Source organism: Loxodonta africana, chromosome 24 (genome assembly GCF_030014295.1).
Source record: "Loxodonta africana isolate mLoxAfr1 chromosome 24, mLoxAfr1.hap2, whole genome shotgun sequence".
In the NCBI taxonomy this organism is placed as follows: Eukaryota; Metazoa; Chordata; class Mammalia; order Proboscidea; family Elephantidae; genus Loxodonta; species Loxodonta africana.
The window spans coordinates 43,334,182-43,354,180 of NC_087365.1; the positions used below are offsets into that span (position 1 = coordinate 43,334,182).

The 19,999-nt window shown below is 46.4% G+C and overlaps 1 protein-coding gene across 2 annotated transcripts in view; it reads left to right on the plus strand.

Moving 5' to 3' along the window:
- Positions 1-19,999, plus strand: part of TOX2 (TOX high mobility group box family member 2) — a 156,017-nt gene that overhangs the window by 58,087 nt on the left and 77,931 nt on the right. For both annotated transcript variants that reach the window (XM_023550263.2, XM_023550264.2), the window contains exon 2: positions 12,715-12,780. In XM_023550263.2, coding sequence (XP_023406031.2) covers positions 12,715-12,780 — 66 coding nt within the window. The remainder of the gene's footprint in view (positions 1-12,714; positions 12,781-19,999) is intronic.

The following is a 19,999-nucleotide window of genomic DNA, read 5'->3' on the forward strand; positions in this document are numbered from 1 at the left end:
AGGAACTCAGACTCAGTAACTAACTTAGTTAAAAAAAAATCACACAGCCTAAAAGCAGCAAGCCCAGGTTTTGAACCTAGGCAGCCAGGCACCAGAGTCCACATTCATAACCACTGTGTTGTCATCCTGGTCTAAGTGGTGATGGGCCTGAGGTTAGTAGACACACAGGGCCTGGGCCATAGTTTTAGCCTGGTCCTGAGCCTGAGTCTTCCCAGGCCATGTTCTAGCCCCATGCCCCATCCATCTGTGCAGCGCCTCTCTGCTCCCCTCCCCCAGCGCCTCCTAGTGATGATACGTATCTCTCCGTGAGACTTCCACATAAAACCACATTCTCGGTGGGGCCCCAGGTACAGCTGCCACAATCGCTGCCTCTATCTCTTGAGCCGTGTTTTATCTGTGCAGAACAAGTGTTCACACACCTGACGTGGGAGCAGGTGGGAGCAGTGTACGCTGCTTTGATTGTTTCCTCTTTAGATCTCTGGGAGGTGTATCTCTCGGTGTCTGCGACTTGGGCCCGCCTGAAGGCTGTGCGTCCTTGGTCTTTGATCTGCATCTCTGTGCAGACGGCAGAGCAGCAGCTTCTACAGAACAGCTGCTACTTTGGTGCCTGGGGTCAAGGCCAGGTTCAGAACTGGCTGATGTCTTTGGGCTAGCTTCCAACCGCTCTGAGCCTTACCTTCCTCATCTCTATAGTGGGACTAGTCACAGGAGCCTTAGGGTTGCTGGGAAGCTCCAATGAGATCACCAGGCACGGGTCTAGGATGGGGCCTGGTGTACAGTAGGTGCTTACTGGCCAATGCTGGCAGCATCCTTGCTTATCATTTTCCCTGCTCTTCGCCCGGCCAACTTGTGTGTCCTACTTCATGGGGATTCCAAGTCATCTTTTCCAGGCTGCCTCTCTTGAAAGGCTCTCCTCCTTTTTTCCACTCCCCTGTGCCAACCTTGGAAGTCCCTCGTTGGTACAAATGGTTAAGCTATTGGCTACTAACTGAAAGGTTGCAGGTTCTAATCCACCGAGACACATCTCCAAAGAAAGGTGCAGTGGTCTACTTCAGAAAGATAATAGCCATTGAAAACTCTATGGAGTACAATTTTACTCTGACACACATGGGGTCACTACGAGTCAGAATCGACTTGACAGCCTTTTTGTCCGTGTGTGTTAACCTTATCCTGACCTTTGTCACACTTGTCAGAGAAGAGGCCACCACTCAATATCTGAAACAAGAAGCAGAATCCGTTGTTGTACTTTCAAAGCTAATGTCTCCAAGTCAAGCAAGAGCTGATCTTTCGTAGGGTTTGGGGAAGCATGGAGTTCTGGGATGGGGAGACTCACAAGTGGGAGGTTCCAAGACTGGCTGACCTCCAGCCATGGACATGTGGCTATTGGAGCAAGGCTGGTATTGATCACTTGACTTTCAGAGGCTAGATGATTACGAAGCTGTCACTGACCAGTCAGGACAGGCTTTAAACCAGCTTTGAGTTTTTTTTTTTTTTGGAGGTTGACTGTTCAAGGTTCAGGACTATAACCAAAGAACAGCCTGTCTTTTCTCTTCTTGGATTTGGAGAATAGGAACATTTTTTTTCTCTCCTGTACCTGTTAGCCTTCTCCAAATGACTGGAGGCTCCTTGAGGGTAGGGGCTGTGTCATAATCACCATGGTATGCCTGGCATCTAGTGCAGTGCCTGGCACATAGTAACCCATTGCCACCGAGTCGATTCTGACTCACAGCGACTCTATAGGACAGAGTAGAACTACCCCACAGGGTTTATATGAAACAGCTGGTGGATTCGAACTGCCGACCTTTTGGTTAGCAAGCAAGCTCCTAACTACTGTGCCACCAGGGCTCCGGCACGAAGTAAGCACTCAGTAACTATTGTTTAATGAACAACAGCTGTAATCTCCAAATCTCCTGGTTTGTACCACTTTTCAGTGCCTGTTCACGTGTGTGAGCTCCCATGGGGTAGTGACAAGCTTCATTTATTGTAAATCCCCGTTGTTGGGGATATGCTACTTTGCACATTGTAGGTGCTGGGTACGTGCTGGTTGAGGTTGATTTACTTATTGTTTATTTACTTATTGTTTACATGATACAAAAAAGGCATTAGCTGATTTCATTTTCATTCAGCACGTTTAAATTAGATCTTAGTCACAGGACAGGGAGTGGGAATGAACCAGGGGAAACCGGGCCCCGGGGAATGTGGGAAGGGCAGAATCAAGGTGAAGGGACTAACCTTGGGCAAGAGGGAGACACTTCATATTTTCAGACTTGAGGAAAGGAAATTAGGATGGCTATGATGGGGAAGGGCAGAAGGTTGAGGGGGTTATCTGGTGGTCTCAGTTTTTCAGTGATGTGGGAGATGTGGCTGTCTGCTAGATTGAGGAGGTTGGGACTGGTTAGGGGATAGAAGTTTAGTATATACATAGCAACAATAATAATACTTTTCATTAAGCACTTGTCAAAAATAGCTAACGTTATTAAGACTTGCGCTACAGATATTAACTCATTTAATTCTATCAAGAACTTTATTATTATCATTTTACATGTGAGGAAACTAAGACACAGAGAAGTTAAGTCCAAGGTCACACACAATTAGGAAGTGGTAGAACCAATATTCAGATCCCGAAGTCAATGCCATTAACCAGAATACTACACTACACATGCTGTAGTTGTATGCCGGCGAGAAGATTCTGACTCACAGTGGCCCTATAGTACAGCACAGAACTTCCCCATAGGGTTTCCTAGACTGTAATCTTGACAGGAGCAGATCACCAGGTCTTTTCTCCGGTGATACTGCTGATGGGTAACCGCCGACTTTTTGGTTAGCAGCCAAGTGCTTAACCGTTGCACCACCAGGACCCCTTACACTACCCTATGTGAATTAAGTTTAAAGCTGATCTTGGCTGGAGGTTTTAAGGACCTATATGGTTTATAAAAGCAAGCAACACTGTTAAAGTTGGAGTGCAGACATCTAAGATGCATCGGTTGGTCCCATCCCACTCAGAGCAAAGGAGATTGATGAAAACTAAAGACACAAAGAAAATACTAGCCCAAAGGACTAAGGACCAAATGAACCAGAGACTCCACCAATCTGGAACCAGAAGAACTAGATGGTGCCTGGCTATAACCAATGACTGCCCTGACAGGGAACACCACAGAGAGTCCCAGACAGAGCAGGAGAAAAATGTAGAACAGAACTAAAATGAATGTAAAAAGACCAGACTTAATGGTCTGACGGAGACTGGAGGAACCCCTGAAAATATGGCCCCTGGATGCACCGTTAACCCAGAACTGAAACCATTCCCAAAGCCCACTCTTCAGACAAAGATTAGGCAGGACTATAAAAACAAAAAACTGTACATGTGAGGAATGCACTTCCTAGTTCAATCAGATCTATAAGGCTGAATGGGCAGTTTCTGTCCAAAAAGCAGGATGAGAAGGCAGAAAGGGACAGGAACTAGTTGAACGGACACAGGGAACATGGGATGGAAAGGGGGAGTGTGCTGTCATATTGTGGGAATTGCAACTAATTTCACAAAACAATATGTGTATAGATGTTTGAATGAGAAACTAACTTGTGCTGTAAACTTTCACCCAACACACACACACACATAAACTCACACACACTCACAAAAGTTGGAGTGCAGAGCCAGAAGGAAAGGTAGACCCAGGAAGAGTAGGATTTCAGTGGATAGAGAAAGGGAACGAGAGGGTGTTCTGGGCTGATACGGGACAGTGTGTACAAAGGCAAGGACTCTGGAGGTTCCTGCAACATCAAGGGACACAATGGGAGCTGAGGCTCAGAGCCAGTTGTCACGGAGCGTCTTAGTTGCAAGGATAAGGTGATGTGAAGTCACTGCAGGGTTTGAGTTGAGGAGTGAAATGACTGCCCAAAGATCGCTAATGACAGCTGATGTAGAAGATGGATTGGTGGGGAAGCTAAGCAGAAAGCTTTTGTACGTGTGGGGAGGGAACGGATCCAGAGTCACCCAACGGGTACTAACTGTGGGTCTCTGTGGAAGGTAACACCTTCAATTATGATGAAGAGCACTGGAGAAAGGAAGTTTGTATACATGTCCTGAGTTTAGTGTTGAATTTGAGGTATTCATGAACCAAATGGAGATGTCTGAGGGGAGGTTGTACATCAGAAACTGGAGATAACTTGGCTGAAGACGAGGACTGGATTGTCAATGACATGTAATCTTGGGAGGCTATGATATAGTCCAAGGAAAATATGAGTAGAGTGAGGAGAAAGTACCAGACTCACTTATCTACTCGCCCATCCATTCCACCCATCTCATGTCATCCACCTGACCATCCCACTCATCCAAGCATGTATCCATCCATCCCAGACACCCATTCCAACCAGCCATCTGTTCATCTCATCCACCATCCCAGTCATCCTCTTATCTATCTCTTCACACTTACGCAGCCATCCCATCTCATCCAGCCATCTATCCACTCATCCTCTCTTTGCAACTATCTAGTCCACCCATCCCAACCACCCATCTACTCATTTATCCATCCATCTCATCCACCCATCCCACTCTCTCATCCAGTCTAACCAACTATCCCAGTCATATTTTTATTCCATCTACTCATTCCATCTGTGGATCCCATCTATCTCATTCCCTAAGCAACTTATCCTCCCTTCCCTGTCTACCCATCCATCCATCCGTCCGTCCATCCGTCCATCCATCCATCCGTCCGTCCATCCGTCCATCCATCCATCCCACCCATGCACCAGCCACCATCCATCTGCTCATCTCACCCATCCCAACTATTTCCTGCTCTGTTCAATTTGTCAGCCACATATGACTGTTGAGCTCTTGAAATGTGGCTAATCTGAATTAAGATGTGCTGTAAGGTAAAACACGCACTATTTCAAAGATTTAGTACAAAAAAAGGAAGTAAACTGTCTCAATAATTTTTTGTCTTGATTACGTGTTGAAATCATAATATTGTGACTATATTGGGTTAAATAAAATGTATCGTTAATATTAATTTCACCAGTTTATTTTTGCTTTTTTAACTGTAGCTACTAGAAAATCTTAAATTACATACATGGCTCACATTGCATTTCTATGGGACAGTGCTGATTTACCATCCACCCATTCCATCCCATCCTTCTCTTCCACCTTCACTTCCCTACATTCATCCACCCACTTACCACATCTGTCCATCCCACAGATATTTAATCTGTAGCTATTATGTATCAGTGACTCTGTGGGACAGAAGAATTTGGAAACTGAGGCTTAGAACAGTTAAAGAACTTGCCCCAGGTGGCACAAATGGAGCTGGGATCATCACTAAGATCAGGGCTCTTCACCTTTTACCTGGGCTATTTTCCAAGTTTACTTAAAGATTAAAAAAAAAAATCCTTTACGGGAACATGGTGTGCTTAGGTTGGGGTCCTGTTGGAACAGGGGCTCAGAAGCCCCTCTCCTTGGGGAGACCACATAGTGTGGGGAGAGACAGACCCTGTAGAAGCCTCTATGAGCCGAGTCCCTGGCGACCGTCAGGAAAGGGTTATCCCCACACATTCGAATTTGCAAAAATACGGGCTCTTGCAGATTCCAAAACTCATTTCCATGACAAAACTCTTGGGAAGAGAAGATTTAGGCCTGGCTTTGCAGAACAATCTTCCAGCCGTAATGAGGACTGAAGATGGTGATGGGAAAAGGAATTATAATTAGAATATGAAATGGGGAAAATTAATCTATTCCAGTCAGTGGTAAGAGGATGTTCTCCTGGCGTTTCACAGAAATTCTTAGGCCGATGTTTTCCTCTACGTTTTTTGTTTTTTTTTCTTCACATTTTAAAGCATAAGGAAGGCTGTGTGGTGTGAAAAAAGATTTTTGACTGAGGGGTAAATTGTGAAATATACACAGAATTCAAGTTCATGTATATCCTTGCTTTGTGTGTCCCTACGTCAACATGCAGTGTATGTTTGTGTTCACACTGATGTGAGTTACACACCACCACCCACCCATCTGTCAGTTTGTTGTACTGTGGTGGCTTGCGTGTTGCTGCAGTGCTGAAAGCTATGCCATCAAATATCACCAGGGTCACCCACGGTGGGTGGATTTCAGTGGAGCTTCCAGACTGAGACAAACTAGGAAGAAAGGCCTGGTGATCTATTTCCAAAAATTAGCCACTGAAAACATGGATCACGATGGAACATTGTCTGACTCACTTGCTTTGGGCATGTCATCAGGAGGGACCAATTGCTAGAGAAGGCATCATGTTAAGTAAAGTAGAGGGCCAACCAGGGCATGGGAGACCCTTGATGAGATGAATTGGCATAATGGCCACAGCAATGAACTTGAACATGCCAGCACTCCTGAGGATGATGCAGGACTGGGTAACATTGTGTTCTGTTGTACATAAGATCACCATGAATTGGAGCTGACTCAACAACAGCAACGATATATTTATACGTTGCAGGTACATAATGTACTTATGTAGATCTGGGTGTGCACTCTTTTCCTCTGTGTGCATGCTATGGGTATTGTGTACCCGTCATGTAATGGGTCTATGAGTATATGCACATTCATGCTTGTGCTGTGTACACGTTTGTGTTGGGCTGTGTGACTAAAGGCTGTATTGAAAGCTGTGTTGTGCATGACATGGGGTCCACTGGTTTGTGGTATACTGTGTGTCCACAAGCTTGTACACACTGTCAGCTTGGTGTATTTGCATACACGCTCAGCATAAACTGTGTGGTGGATGTGGGTGTGGGCATTTCTGATCTCATCTGTGTACACGTGGAGAAGGAGGTAGCCCTGCCTGTGTCTGAGGACAGAGACTGGCTTTGTGATCTCTGCCCTTGGTTTATAAGTTCTTTCTCCCAGAAAGGATGCCACAAGAGAAGAGGCTGAACAGGTAAGCCCCAGGCCTCAGTGTTTTCAGAGGCCAAGCCAGGGGAAGCCTAGGAGTCTCAGGGTGCCCCTCCCTCCTTCCTTGTCCCCTCCATGGGCCCTGACATGATGGAGCCCTGGGCAGAGACCAGGTCCCCAGCCCGGCATGTCCCAGGGCACCGTGTGAGGCAACCACGTGTTCCAGCCTCCACATTCTCCTGTGGTGCAGAAGACAGATGTAGAGATGATTTGTGTTGTCAGAGGAACAGACAGAGGAGGCGAAGGCATGGCAGGCCTCCTGGAGGAGGTGGCCTCTGAGCAGGGCCTTGAAGCACTGGCTCTGAGTGCAGGATGGTGAATGGAGCTCTGCACTGGGGTCAGGTGCCCAGACTGTATACATGGCATGGCCTTTTCTTTTGATAATTCAGCAGTCACCAAGGGACTCTGTGCCTGTCCCTGTTCTGGAAAGGTGCTTAGGTATAACCACCAACCCCACCACCTACATGGGAAGACTGGCCTGGTAAGAGACAATATGAATGGTGTAGTGATTGCTTCGTTCCTTCCTTCACTCATTCAGCAAGCATTTATTGAGTGCCTACTCCTGCCAGGCACCATTCTAGGTGCTTTGGAGGCATAAGTGTACAAATAGACCAAGATCCTTGACCTCTGGAACCTCCTTTTTATTTATTTACTTTTAATATAATTTTATTTATTTTGTTTTTGTTGAGAACATATACAACAAAACATAAACCAGTTCAACAGTTTCTACATTGTACAGCTCAGTGACACTGATTACATTCTTCCAGTTGTGCAACCCTTCTCTCCCTCCTTTTCTGAGCTGTTCTTCCCTCATTAACATAAACTCACTGCCCCCTAAGGTTCCTATCTAATCTTCCAAGTTACTATTGTCAATTTGATTTCCTACAGATAGATCTTAAAAGAACACAGTACTCAAGGCAGGCATTTTTTACTAGTTAAGCTAAACTACTGTTTTTTTTTTACTGTTTAGTTTTAAAAAGACTTCAGGGGATGTTTTTGGTTTAAGGTTTAAAGATTATCTCAGGGCAATAGTTTCAGGGGTTCATCTACCCTCCGTGGCTCCAGGAAGTCCAGAGTTCATGAGAATTTGAAATTCTGTTCTTCATTTTCTTCTATGGAATCTTTGATCAAAATGTTTGGTAATGGCAGCCAAGCATCATCTAGTTCTTCTGGTCTCATGACAAAGGAGGTAGTTGTTCATGGTGGCAGTTAGCCACACATCCCATATCCTCCTCCTATTCCTGCCTCTCCTTCTTCATCTGTTGCTCCAGGTGAGTAGAGATCAATTGTTGTGCCTCGGATGGCTACTCGCAAGCTTTTAAGACCCCAGGCACTACACCTTGAACTAGGAGGTAGAATAAAAAAAAAAAAGCACTAAACACATTATTAGGCCAATTAACTGGGATGTCCCATGAAACCACGACACTAAACCTCCAACCAAGGAACCAAACCCCTGAGGTGTTGGTTGTACATAAGCAGCCTCAGCAACTACTAACCCTTTTTTTTGGTCATTGTTTTAAATATATCTATCACACAACTTTTTACAGGTGTACAACTTATTGACAGCAATTACAATAATTGGTTATGCAACCCTACCCTTAATCAGTGCAATATTTCCATCACTGTTAATCACTCTTTTCCTCCACTCTCTCTTGCTCCTGGTAACCATTAATAAACTTTGTTCTCATACCTTTGCCTTTTCTTGTCTTTTTATGTAAGCGAGGTCATATAATATTTGTCCTTTTCTGATTGACTTATTTCACTCAGCATAGTGTCTTCCGGCTCCATCCATCTTGCAGCATGTACCAAGACTTCATTTCTCTTACTGGCTGAATAGTATTCCATTATATGTATGTACCACATTTTGTTTAGCCATTTATCTATTGATGGGCATTTAGGTTGTTTCCACCTTTTGGCTATTGTGAGTAAGTGCTGCGATGAACACTGGTCTCTGTTTGGTTCTCTGCTTTCAAGTCTTTTGGGTATATATATACCTAGGGATGGAATTGCTGGGTCATATGGTAGTTCTATTTTTAGTTTTTTGAGGAACCACCACACTGCTTTCTACAACAGCTGTACCATTTTGCATATCTAACAGCAATGGATAAGGGTTCCAGTTTCCCCACATCCTCACCAACATTTATTTTCTTTTTTGCCATCAAACTGATTCTGACTCATCGTGACCGTATATATAGGACAGGGTAGAACTGCCATCCTAGTGGGAGAGGAATGGTATCTCATTGTGGTTTTGATTTGTATTGCTCTGCTGGCTAATGAGCATCTTTTCATGTGTTTGGTGCCCATTTGAATGTCCTCTTTGGCGAAATGTCTATTCAAGTCCTTTGCCCATTTAACAATTGTCTTTTTGTTGTTGTCAAGATTACATATATATATATATGTATACAGGTTATTAGATTCTTGTTGGATATATAGTTTCTGAAGATATTCTCCCAGCTGGTAGCTTGTCTTTTCACTTTTTTGGTAGAGTCTTTTGATGAACAAAAGTTTTTAACTTTTATGAGGTGCTGTTTATTAATTTCTTCTTTTACTGTTTGTGCTTTTGTTATTATATTAGATAATCCAGTGTTAAAAGCTAGGCCTGACAACGTTGCCCCAGCTTCTTCTTCTAAGAATTTTATGGCTTTAGTTTGCACATTTAGGTCCTTAATCTGTTTTGAATTTGTTTTTGTGTATGGTGTGAGGCCTGGATCCTGTTTCATTTTTCTGCCTGTGGAAATCCAGTTTTCCCAGCACCCTAAAAAAAAAAAAAATTTTTTTTTTAATTTATTGACGAGACTCTTCCCCATCTAATGGACCTAACACCCTTGTCAAAAATCAGTTGACCGTAAATGTGTGGGTTTATTTCTGAACTCTCAATTCGATTCCATTGGTCTATGTGTCTATTATTATACCAGTACCAGGCTGTTTTGATTCCTGTAGCTGTATACCAAAAAAAAAAAAAATCCATTGCCGTCAAGTCAGTTTTGACTCATAGTGACACTATAGGTCAGAGTAGAACCGTAGGGTTTCCAGGGTGTGGCCAGTGGATTCAAACTGCCAACCTTTCGGTTAACAGCCGAGCTCTACTGTGAGCCCTCCTACGTTGTTCTTCTCTTTCAACATCGTTTATTTGGGGCCTCTCGCCATCCCTGGAGACTTCCTTTTAGTAGGGAGAATCCAACTATAAGCAATGGACATGGTAACTAAACTATATAGAATGTTACAAAGTAACGGAGGCCCTGGAATAAAGAACAAGGAGGAGAATGGCTGGTGGTCAGGAATGGTGGTGGTGGTGGGCTCAGAGCCCAAGGGTAGGGGCTGGTATCTGGGCGGGGGTTGAGGAAAGCCTGTCTGAGTGGAGGAGTCTGTGTGAGCTGACATCTCACCCATGGTTGTGGGGTGTGGATAAACACGCATACCACAGAGGGCAGCTCGGTGATGTCTGTGTCTCAATTACGAATGCACATACAGTTGGACCCAGCAGTTACACTCGTACACAATCCTGCAGATAAGCTCACACCCATGCTGAGTGTTGTTTGTATAAAAATATTCATCAGAGCAATGTTTGAATAGTGGCAGACTAGGAACAACTCACTGCCCACTAATGGAGAATTAGATGTCTTATGTTATACATGGAAGACTAGGAATACTAGGGACTGGAAAAAAGAATTACATTCTGATGGAAAGCATTCCTTGATATGTTGCTAAGAGAAAAATAATCAAGGTGCAAACTAGTGTGTGTATAGGATGCTGTCATTTGTGTAAAAGAAACAACTCTACGACCCTGGGAAGAGATCAAAGAATCTGGTAGACACAGTGGTTGCCTCTTGGGAGGGGAAACAGATAGCTGGGAGGTGGCATGGGAAGGAGAGTTTTCACTGTGTTCCTTTTTGTACCTTTGGAATTTTGAACCATGTGAATATATTACCTAATTGTCTTAGTCATCTAGTGCTGCTGTAACAGAAATACCACAAGTGGATGGCCTTAACAAAGAGAAGTTTATTTTCTCACAGTGAAGTTGGCTAAAAGTTCAAATTCAGGGCATCAGCTCCAGGGGAGAGGTTTCTCTCTCTGTGGGCCTTGGAGGAGGGTCTTTCTCATCAATCTTCCTCTGGTGGAGGAGCTTCTCTGTGCAGGAACCCCGGGTCTAAAGAATGCGCTCTGCTCCTGGTCCTTCTTTCTTGGTGGTATGAGGTCCCGTCTCTCTGCTTGGTTCTTTTATATCTCAAGAGATTGCCTCAGGACACAATCCAATCTTGTAGGTTGAGTCCTGCCACACTAACACAACTGCTGCCCATCCTCCCTTGTTAACATCATAGAGGCAGGATTTACAACATACAGGAAAATCACACAATACCAGGAATCATGGCCCAGCCAAATTGATACACATATTTTGGGGGGAGGACATGATTCAATCCGTAACACTTATAAAAAAAAAAAAAAAACAGTTGTTCAATTTAAAAATGTGCCCCTTGCTATTGGTACCTCACCCACGTCCCTTTACCAGCCAGCAGGTGCACACATCTCCCATCCACTGCCAGCCGGCTCCAAATGGCTCACAGCTGCCCCCTTCTCTGGAGAATTGCACTTGGCCAGATGAGAGCTACCCTGCCCAGAAGGTTATGCTTCCCTTGTCCTCTAAGGGCAGCCCACAGCCGGTGACTTTCTTGCATAGGGCTACAAAAGGCTGGCCGGCCCCTTGCTTCATGCTGGGACCAAGTCTGTGCTCCAGCCCAGACCACGTGTTTGCTTAGGTCCTTCCCCTGCCCTGTCCTGCTGCCCTCCTTCCTTTAGAGGTTCTTCCTAAAGAGCACTCCCTGAAAATCACACACACCTGAATCTTTGTCTCAGGCTCTCCTCCTGGGGAACCCTGTTTAAGGCACCTTGCAAAGAAAGGGAACTAGCTGAAACGGAGCCAAGTCCTCTGCATGTTTCGCGTAATGTCCTGTGAAGAGGGAACTACTAACATTATCCCTGTCTGACAGATGAGGAGCCTCAGACATTCTGACCCCAGCTCAAGGCCATACATCAGGGGAGCCAGCACTTCTCTCTACTGCAGAGAAACCAGGTGCTGTCGAGTTGATTTTGGCTCATGACGACCCATGTGTGTCAGAATACTACTGTGCTCTATAGGGTTTTCAGTGGCTGGTTTTTTGGAAGTAGATCACTGGGCCTGTCTTCTGAGCCACCTCTGGGAGGACTCAAACCTCCAACCTTTTGGTTAGCAGCTGAGTGGATTAACTATTTGGACTACCCAGGGACTCCTATTACAGAGAAATCTCTCTGAATCCAGACTCGGCCACTTGTCAAAACACGGAATTGTCATTCCTAGAAGTGGTTTCTACCACAGTCCTCACTGCCCATGTCCAGGGGTGACTTAAGGGCTAGGATTGTATGTCTGAGGGAGCAAAGCCACGTAGGATGGGAAGACCTGGGGGTGTGGGATTTCACCTGACTTTATTGTGGCCAAGGAAGGTGTTTGGGCGTTTGCATACTTTTGGGGGTAGGAAGCTCAGTGTCTGGCGAGGCAGCCTGCAGTGTCTATGGACAGGGTAGGAAGGGTGGAAAGGTTTCCTCTGCCATCGTAAGTGTGAGCACAGGACAGGGGCTGTTCCTCTTGCCCAATCCCTGCTGCAGTAGAGCCCCGGGCCTCCTGGGCTCTGGACTTTGCTTTTCCAAGCCCCAGCCCCCCACCCTCACTGCATTCGGAGCTGGGTCTCTGGCTCCTGTACAGTTCTCTGACCTCCTCTGGCTGCTTTTCCTGCTGCCATCTTGAGAGCACTTTAATCAGAGCTCCCTCTCTGTCTCTGTTCCAGTTTGATGGTGACAGCGCCTACGTGGGGATGAGTGACGGAAACCCAGAGCTCCTGTCGGCCAGTCAGGTGGGTGCCCGTTCTCCCAGAGTGCGTCCAAACCTTGGGCTGGCTTGTGCCCTGCTGCTCTTGGGGTGGGGGTGGGAGAGGCACAGAGTGGGAGGGTGGGTACACCCCGCTGCTAGCTCCTCTCAAACTGATCAACAATGCCAGTTGAGTCCCCATGAGAAGGACAACCAAATTTGGACTATAGCGGTTACTATAAATCACCTACCTGACCATTGTTGGCTTAAAAATGGAAGTGTTTCGAAACTTGATGGAACTGAAACGTGTTGCCAGTGGAGGCTCAGAGGGGGTTTCAGCAGCAGTGAGTAGAGGTGTCATGTGCTCCCGGGTTCTGCTGCGTGTTATACTGGTATGCTTTGCACACGCCCACTCCCGAGCACACAGGGTCTCCCCACCTAGAGTTGTCTAATGCCATGGCGTTGGGCATGGCACAGAGGGAGCAGAGCAGAAGCTGCCTGTGAGGTTCTCCTCTGTGGCAAAGGGGGCCAAGTCCCAGCCCAGCCCAGCTCTCTGGGAGTCTCAGGGATCCTAGGCCCAGATACCAGCTGGAACTAGGTTGTTCCCTGCGTGCCTGGTCTTTGGAAATTGAAGTATCCCTCAGAGCTGGGAGCATCCTCAGTAGACTCTGATGCCAGGAAGAGTCCCTACTCAGGCTGGGATGCCAAGGAGGGTCCTCACTGCAGGCTGGGGTACCAGGGATGGTCTTCATTCAGGCTCAGGTGCCGGGGAAGGTCCCCACTCAGGCTGGGGTGCTGGGGAGGGCCCTTACTGCAAGCTGGGGTACCAGGAAGGGCCCTCACAACAGGATGGGGTATCAGAGAGGGTCCTCACTGCAGACTAGGATAGAAGAGGGTACTAGGTTCAGAATGGGGTGCTGGAGGGTGTCCTCACTGAAAGCTGTGGCTCAGGTGGGAGGCAGGAGCTCCTTCCTTAAGCCGGTGGACCTGAGCGGGCAGGAACCTAGTGAGTCCTCACTGCAAGGTGTGCCATCCTTCAGGAGGGGTCAGAGTTACAGGTACAGGCACCGATGCCTGGTGGGCAGCTGTGTCCTCATTGCAGGCTGTGGCACAGACGGGAGGCAGGAGAATCCTCAAGGTGACCTATGTACCTGTAGAGAGATGTTCACTTCAGGCTGTGGGATCCTGGAGGATGGTGCCCTAAGGCAGTGGTACTGCCAGAGGGCTGAGGAGTTTCATAGCTGCTGAGAAAGTTGGGGAGCTGGAGGACCAGCCTGCCCCTGGAGCTGACCTCCACCCTCTGTGTAGTCATGGGGGCTGTGGCAGTCCAAGTTGGGTGGCCCCTTTACCATCATGCTGGGCCCACATTTTCTAGCTGGGGAAATAGCAGCCTACCAGCTCACAAACATTTATGTACCCCGCTATGTGACAGGTCCTGTGGGGGACAGAGATGAGTAAGATGGGATCTGTGCCCCTTAGGGAGCCCTGCCAGTGAGGGAAGAGACAGTAGACCCAGTGGGGCATGAAAGCTCCACTGCAGGACAGTGTGCACCACCCCTGCCCCCTGCACCCCCAGGGCGGCACTCTGTGCTGGGATCACCTACCGTGCCCCTTCTCTGGCCCACCCCTGTGTAAGCATCATGCCGCCCTAGAAGATGCTGGTGGGCAAGGCTCCAGGTCCTGGAGCTTATTTTGGAAGAGGCCACTTATGTCATTTAAGTGTGCATAATCAGTTTTAGAAATATGGTTGTCTCAACAGACTGGGGCTTAACATGAACATCTCATCCGAGCCCTTTCACAATGTTTAAATTGTGTTTGTTAACATATCGAACCTGGCTTTCAGAACGATAGCGTAGAGGAGTTTGTTCTGCCTCAAACCCTGGTGGAGGGTGTTGGCATTGCCCTTCTACCAATCAGGGAGAGTGGGACTCTGTGGGGCTCTGTGTCTGCTCTAGGCTTGGGCCAAGGGGACCACAGTCCTTTGGAGAAGAGACGTGGGACGAATAAATGCCTCCCTAAGCTATTAACAGCAGCACATCTGTTGTTTGCTGAACACTTTACAGTGTGCAAAGCCCTTTTCTCAGTGGTTATTTCAGCTGATCTTCACAGCAGCCTTGAGAAGTAGTAGACATTGTTAACCGATATTATAGATGAGACAACTGAGGCTCAAGGATGTTGACTGGCTCTGTCAAGGTTACCCAGCCAGGGATTTGAACTTGCCCAGCTGGGACTCACTCAAAGCCTGACACACTTGTTTGCCCTGTCCTGTCTGTGGAGAGCCCTGTTCCCACTCCAGGGCTGCCACCAACTTGTTCCAGCGTCAATGTGACTTCCTCACAGAACCCTTTGTGATCCCCAAATCCGAATTAGGTCCCCTCCCCGTGATTCTCTCTCATGGCACCATGTTCTTTTAATCCACGGTATTTGTCACAGTGTGTGATCATCTACTGGTTTGTGTGATGACTTGGTTAACCTCTGATTTCCCCCACTGGACTGGCCTCCATGAGGGCAGGAGCTAGTCTGTCTTGTTCACTGGTGTGTACTCCAGTGGCATACAGTGTCTGGCACATAGGAGGCACTCAGGAAATATTTGAGTAATGAGTGAATGTGGCCCCTCCCTTCTCTGGACTTCAGTTTCCCTGACAGCGGAACGAGGTCATTGGGCTCCCGAGGGCCCTTCGAAGTCTCTTCTGCTGCCATCTAGGGGGTCTTCCTAACTTAGGACTCTGTGAAGAAGACATCAGGATTCTCTGAGATTGACCAAGCCCACCCACTGGCATGAGCCAATCTTGATGTGAGCAGATTTAGCATTTGCCATCCAGACTTCTTAGCTCTTGCTAAGTTAGCTTTTGTTGCATAACAAACCCACTGCTGTCGAGTCAATTCCGACTCATTGCAGCTCTATACGACAGAGTAGAACTACTCCATAGGGTTGCCAAGGAATGCCTGGGGGATTTGAACTGCAGACCTTTTGGTTAGCAGCCATAGCTCTTAACCACTGGGCCACACAAACCACCCAAAAACTTAATGCCTTGAAGCAACAAACATTTATCTAGGTGGTGATTCCATGGGTTGGCAGTTTGGCTGGTTCAGCTGGGCGGCTCTTCTGGTCTTGGCTAGGATCACTTAAGAGCTGCAGGTCAGCGATGAGCTGGTTGGTATGGGAGGGATATAGTTAGGATTCTGCTCCACATGGTCTTTCTTCTTCAGCAGGCTAGCCTGAGCTAGTTCACGTGGTGGGAGAAGGGCTCCAAGACTAGCAAGCGCAGAAGCTGCATGGTCTCTCGAGGCCTAGGCTTGGAACTGGCACATGACTAATTCTGCACGTTCCATTGGTCAAAACAAGTCACAAGCCCGGCCCAGATCCAGGGGATGGGGAAATAGAGCTTGATGGGAGGAGCTGCAAAACACTGGTCTTTTTATAAACTATTACACATGGGAAACAATTGAGATGTAGTTTGTGCTGCTTTCGCTGAAATCAAAGCTTAGGTTCTCAGTATCTGCAGCTCCCTGTGGCTCAGGAGGGCTCTACTGGCTTGTAGTCTTTAATGGTAAAATTTTTGTATATTTCTTTCCAGTCTTTTTCCTGGAGTGCTCGCTTGAACTCACGTGCACATACGTACATGAACACCCTCTCTCGGTGTGTTTTCTCATCACTTGAAGGAAGTCTGTTTTCCCAACTACTGAAGGACTGACATAATAATGTGGGAAAAATGAAAATGTCATAGCCAGTAAGGGATCAGAGGGGGAAAAAAAAAAGCACTCTAAATATTTTATAAATCTAGTTAAAGTCTTGCCCTCCACGTGGGAGACCCGGGTTTGATTCCGAGCCAATGTACCGCATGCGCAGCTACCACCCGTCTGTCAGTAGAGGCTTGTGTTTTGCTGTGATGCCTCACTTGTTTCATCAGAGCTTCCAGACTAAGAAGGACTAGAAAGAAAGGCCTGACAATCTACTTTCAAAAATTAACCAGTGAAAACCTGATGGGTCACAACTGTCTGACCTGCAACCAGTCACGGGGGTGGCACAGGACCAGGCAGTGTTTTGTTGCCTTGTGCATGGGGTCGCCACGAGTCAGGGCCAACTCCATGACAGATAACAACAATAACATTGTGCGCAAGGCCTGGACATGAGTGGGAAGGCATTTTTGGAAGGTGCTTGGTTCTAGAACAGTCCAGTTTTATCATGTTAAAAACCTGCTCTTTAATGTAACCCTACTCCTGAAACACCATCTTCTTTATTTAGAAATCTCGCTGCGTCAGAGTCTCCCATGGGGCATATATTATGCTGACTATGTCCCCTTTTAAAACTTTTCAAACCAGCTCTTATGGGCTTGAAGCGTCTTTTGTAAATGCATGCTCCATTGTTTGATTTTTGCAAGCCTCCACAAAATTCCTGTATAGCTGCCTTAGCTTTCACAAATTATCACTTTTCTCCCATCCCTGGACCTTACGTTTTTTGTGCCAGACTTGCCTGGGTGGTCTGAGAATGTTGATGAAATTCTCAGTCCGGGCTTCAGAGCCACCAGCAGCCTCTGGGGAGGGGGCCCTGGTAGAGGTCACATCTTACCCCTTTTGAGAGCAGACCCTGTTTAGGAGTTACAGGGATTGATATTTTCTGGCTCTGAGTCTCCTTCCTGGGACGAGGGCGAAGAGGAAAGGAACTGAGCTCAGGAGTCAGCAGACTTGGATTCAAATTCCAGCTCTTCCACCAGCCAGGTGCCCTTGTAAAAGTGAGTTCAGCTTTCTGTCAAATGAGAAGAGAGTAACTCCTGCCTCCTGGGGTGTCAGAAGAAGTAAATGAAGTGTGTGTTGTAGACAGACGTGAAACTAAGGTATGGCAGGTATTGCACCGGCCCTGGGCACGTGGTGCCCCTGAGCAGTTTCTATTAACCCGGCATGGCCTGCGGCGTATCTGTGGAAAATGGCACCTGTGGTAAGCGCTGAAGTTGCATGCGTCTCCACGTGTCCGACACCCTTCTTATAGATAATTTTACCATAATATCAGCTCAAAAATACAATCCAAGGTCGTTAATCTTTTAATTAACACATTAGCATGCTTGAGGAAGGACATTGGGCCATACTGGGTTAATAGAAACTGCTCAGGGGCGCCACACACCCAGGGCTGGTCTAGAACCCTTGGTGTGCCACTGGTTGTGGATGCTGTTGGTTCCTCACCCAGATTCCCCTGTCCAAGCCACTGCACCCATTGTCCAGTTGTTGAGAGTGCTGGCTGCTAACTACTCACACGTGCTCTCTTCTCTGGAAAACTGGCCTCAGCCAAATGGAACCATGACATAGAAGGGAAATGTGGGGATGGTATAGAAGGCTGGCCCCTTGCCTCAAGGAGGACCCACTCTGCGATACCATTCCTGCTCCAGAGCTCCCTGTGGGCTCAGGCTGAAGCAGGTCTCCCACTGAGACCACATCTTTGCTTAGCTCCCTCCCCTGCCCTGTCTTGCTGCTTTCCCTCCCCATCTCCTGATAGATTCCCTCAGTAAGTTACTTTCATAGCAATTGTCTCAGGCTCTATTTCTTGGGAACCCAACCTACGTAAAACACCAGTGTTTGATAAAACTTGCTTAAATTCACACACGCACATATGCGTTACTTATTTTTATTGTTTTTGTTACCACAAATACAGGTAGTCCCTGACTTACGACGTATTCATGTTAAGACGAACCAAACTTACGACCATCTGTTTTTCTGTTTGTGCATCTTGTTGTTAGTAATATATACCACATACAATGTTGTACCACGGAATTTGCTGATGTTATCGTTCTCAGGTGTTCACTCACAGATGTTCAATGTTATGATTTGCTGTTCAAAACACTGCCATATAGCAGGCTATGGCTATAATAATGAAAACTGAAAAAAAAAAAAGGTATTCAACTTACATGAGAACCAACTTAGGATGAAGTTGTTGGAACAGAACCCCGTCATAAACTGGGCACTACCTGTAATGATTTAGTCTCATGAGATGAGTCCCTGGTCACCCCTCGTGCTCACTTCCAACTCTGTGCCTTGGTGAGAGCACTGTTTCCTCTGGTGGGAATCCCCTAGCTATTTTCACCCAACAAATGCCTGATTGTTCTCGCAGGGGCACTGCAAATGTCACCCCCTCATTATAGCCTTCCTGCTTGTGGGGTAAGTTTTCCATTCTCATGGCTTTAAATACCTCTTCTGCTAAAAATTTCTGACTTTTTTCCTGAGAATTCTTGAAAGAACTTAAGTGCGTACGTGTGTGTGTGTAAGAGAGCAGAAGGAAGGTGAGAGAAGGGGGGGAGATAGATTAGATATATTGATTGAGGTTGAACAACATGATTGGATTTGGGGTTTAAAAAGCTGTCAGTAGTAAGAGTAGATTCAGGGAGACCAGTTGGGAGGGCATGATAATAGGTCAAACAAAGGATAATGTCCTAAATTGTGATAGAGGCAGAGGAAGTAGAAAGAAGTGGATGGATCTGAAATATATTTTGGAAATGAAGTTGGTAGGTCTTGATGGTGGTGGGTGTGGAGGAAGAGGAAATGGAGTAAAGAATGACTCCCAAGTTTCTAGCATGAGCCCATTTTCCAGCACATGGTGGTTTTTTTCTGAGTTGGGGAAAGGCCCGGGGAGGTATACGTTTGATGAATCAGACTTGGGTAGGTTACATTTGCCATGTTTATTGGGCATCCAAATGGAGATGTCTAAGTAGGCAGATGGTTGTACAAGCCTGGAACTCACAGGAGAAGTAAATTTGGACATCTTCAGCCGTGGTATTAAAACCTTGGGAGTGGATGAGATTTATGGAGTAAGAAGAGTAGAGGATCAATGACTCTGAAGTGCTGAGCTTCATCATTTGAAGGCAAAGGAGAGGAGAAGAAGATTGTGAAATAGGTTGCAAAGGAGTGGCCAGAGGTGAGAGGAGAACAGAGTCTTAGAAGCCAAGGGCAGAGTGTTATAAGAAGGAGGGAAAAAATCATGTTAGATCCACAGCCCTTCCTTACCCAAGGATAAATTCTAAATAAACCAAAGATATAAATGTACTTAAGGAAGCCATAAAGGCACCAGGGGGAGAAAAAGTACTTCACAACTTTGAAGTGGGGGAAGACATTTTGTGACTCAAATCCTTAAGAGAAAGAAACTTAAAAATTTGTCCATAAATTAAAAAAAAAAAAAAGGTTCTGTATGGCTAAAACAGCATAAATAAAATCAAAAGACAAATAAATGAAAATGGAGGAAGAATATATTTGACTTATGATATATTCAAAGGACTAATTTT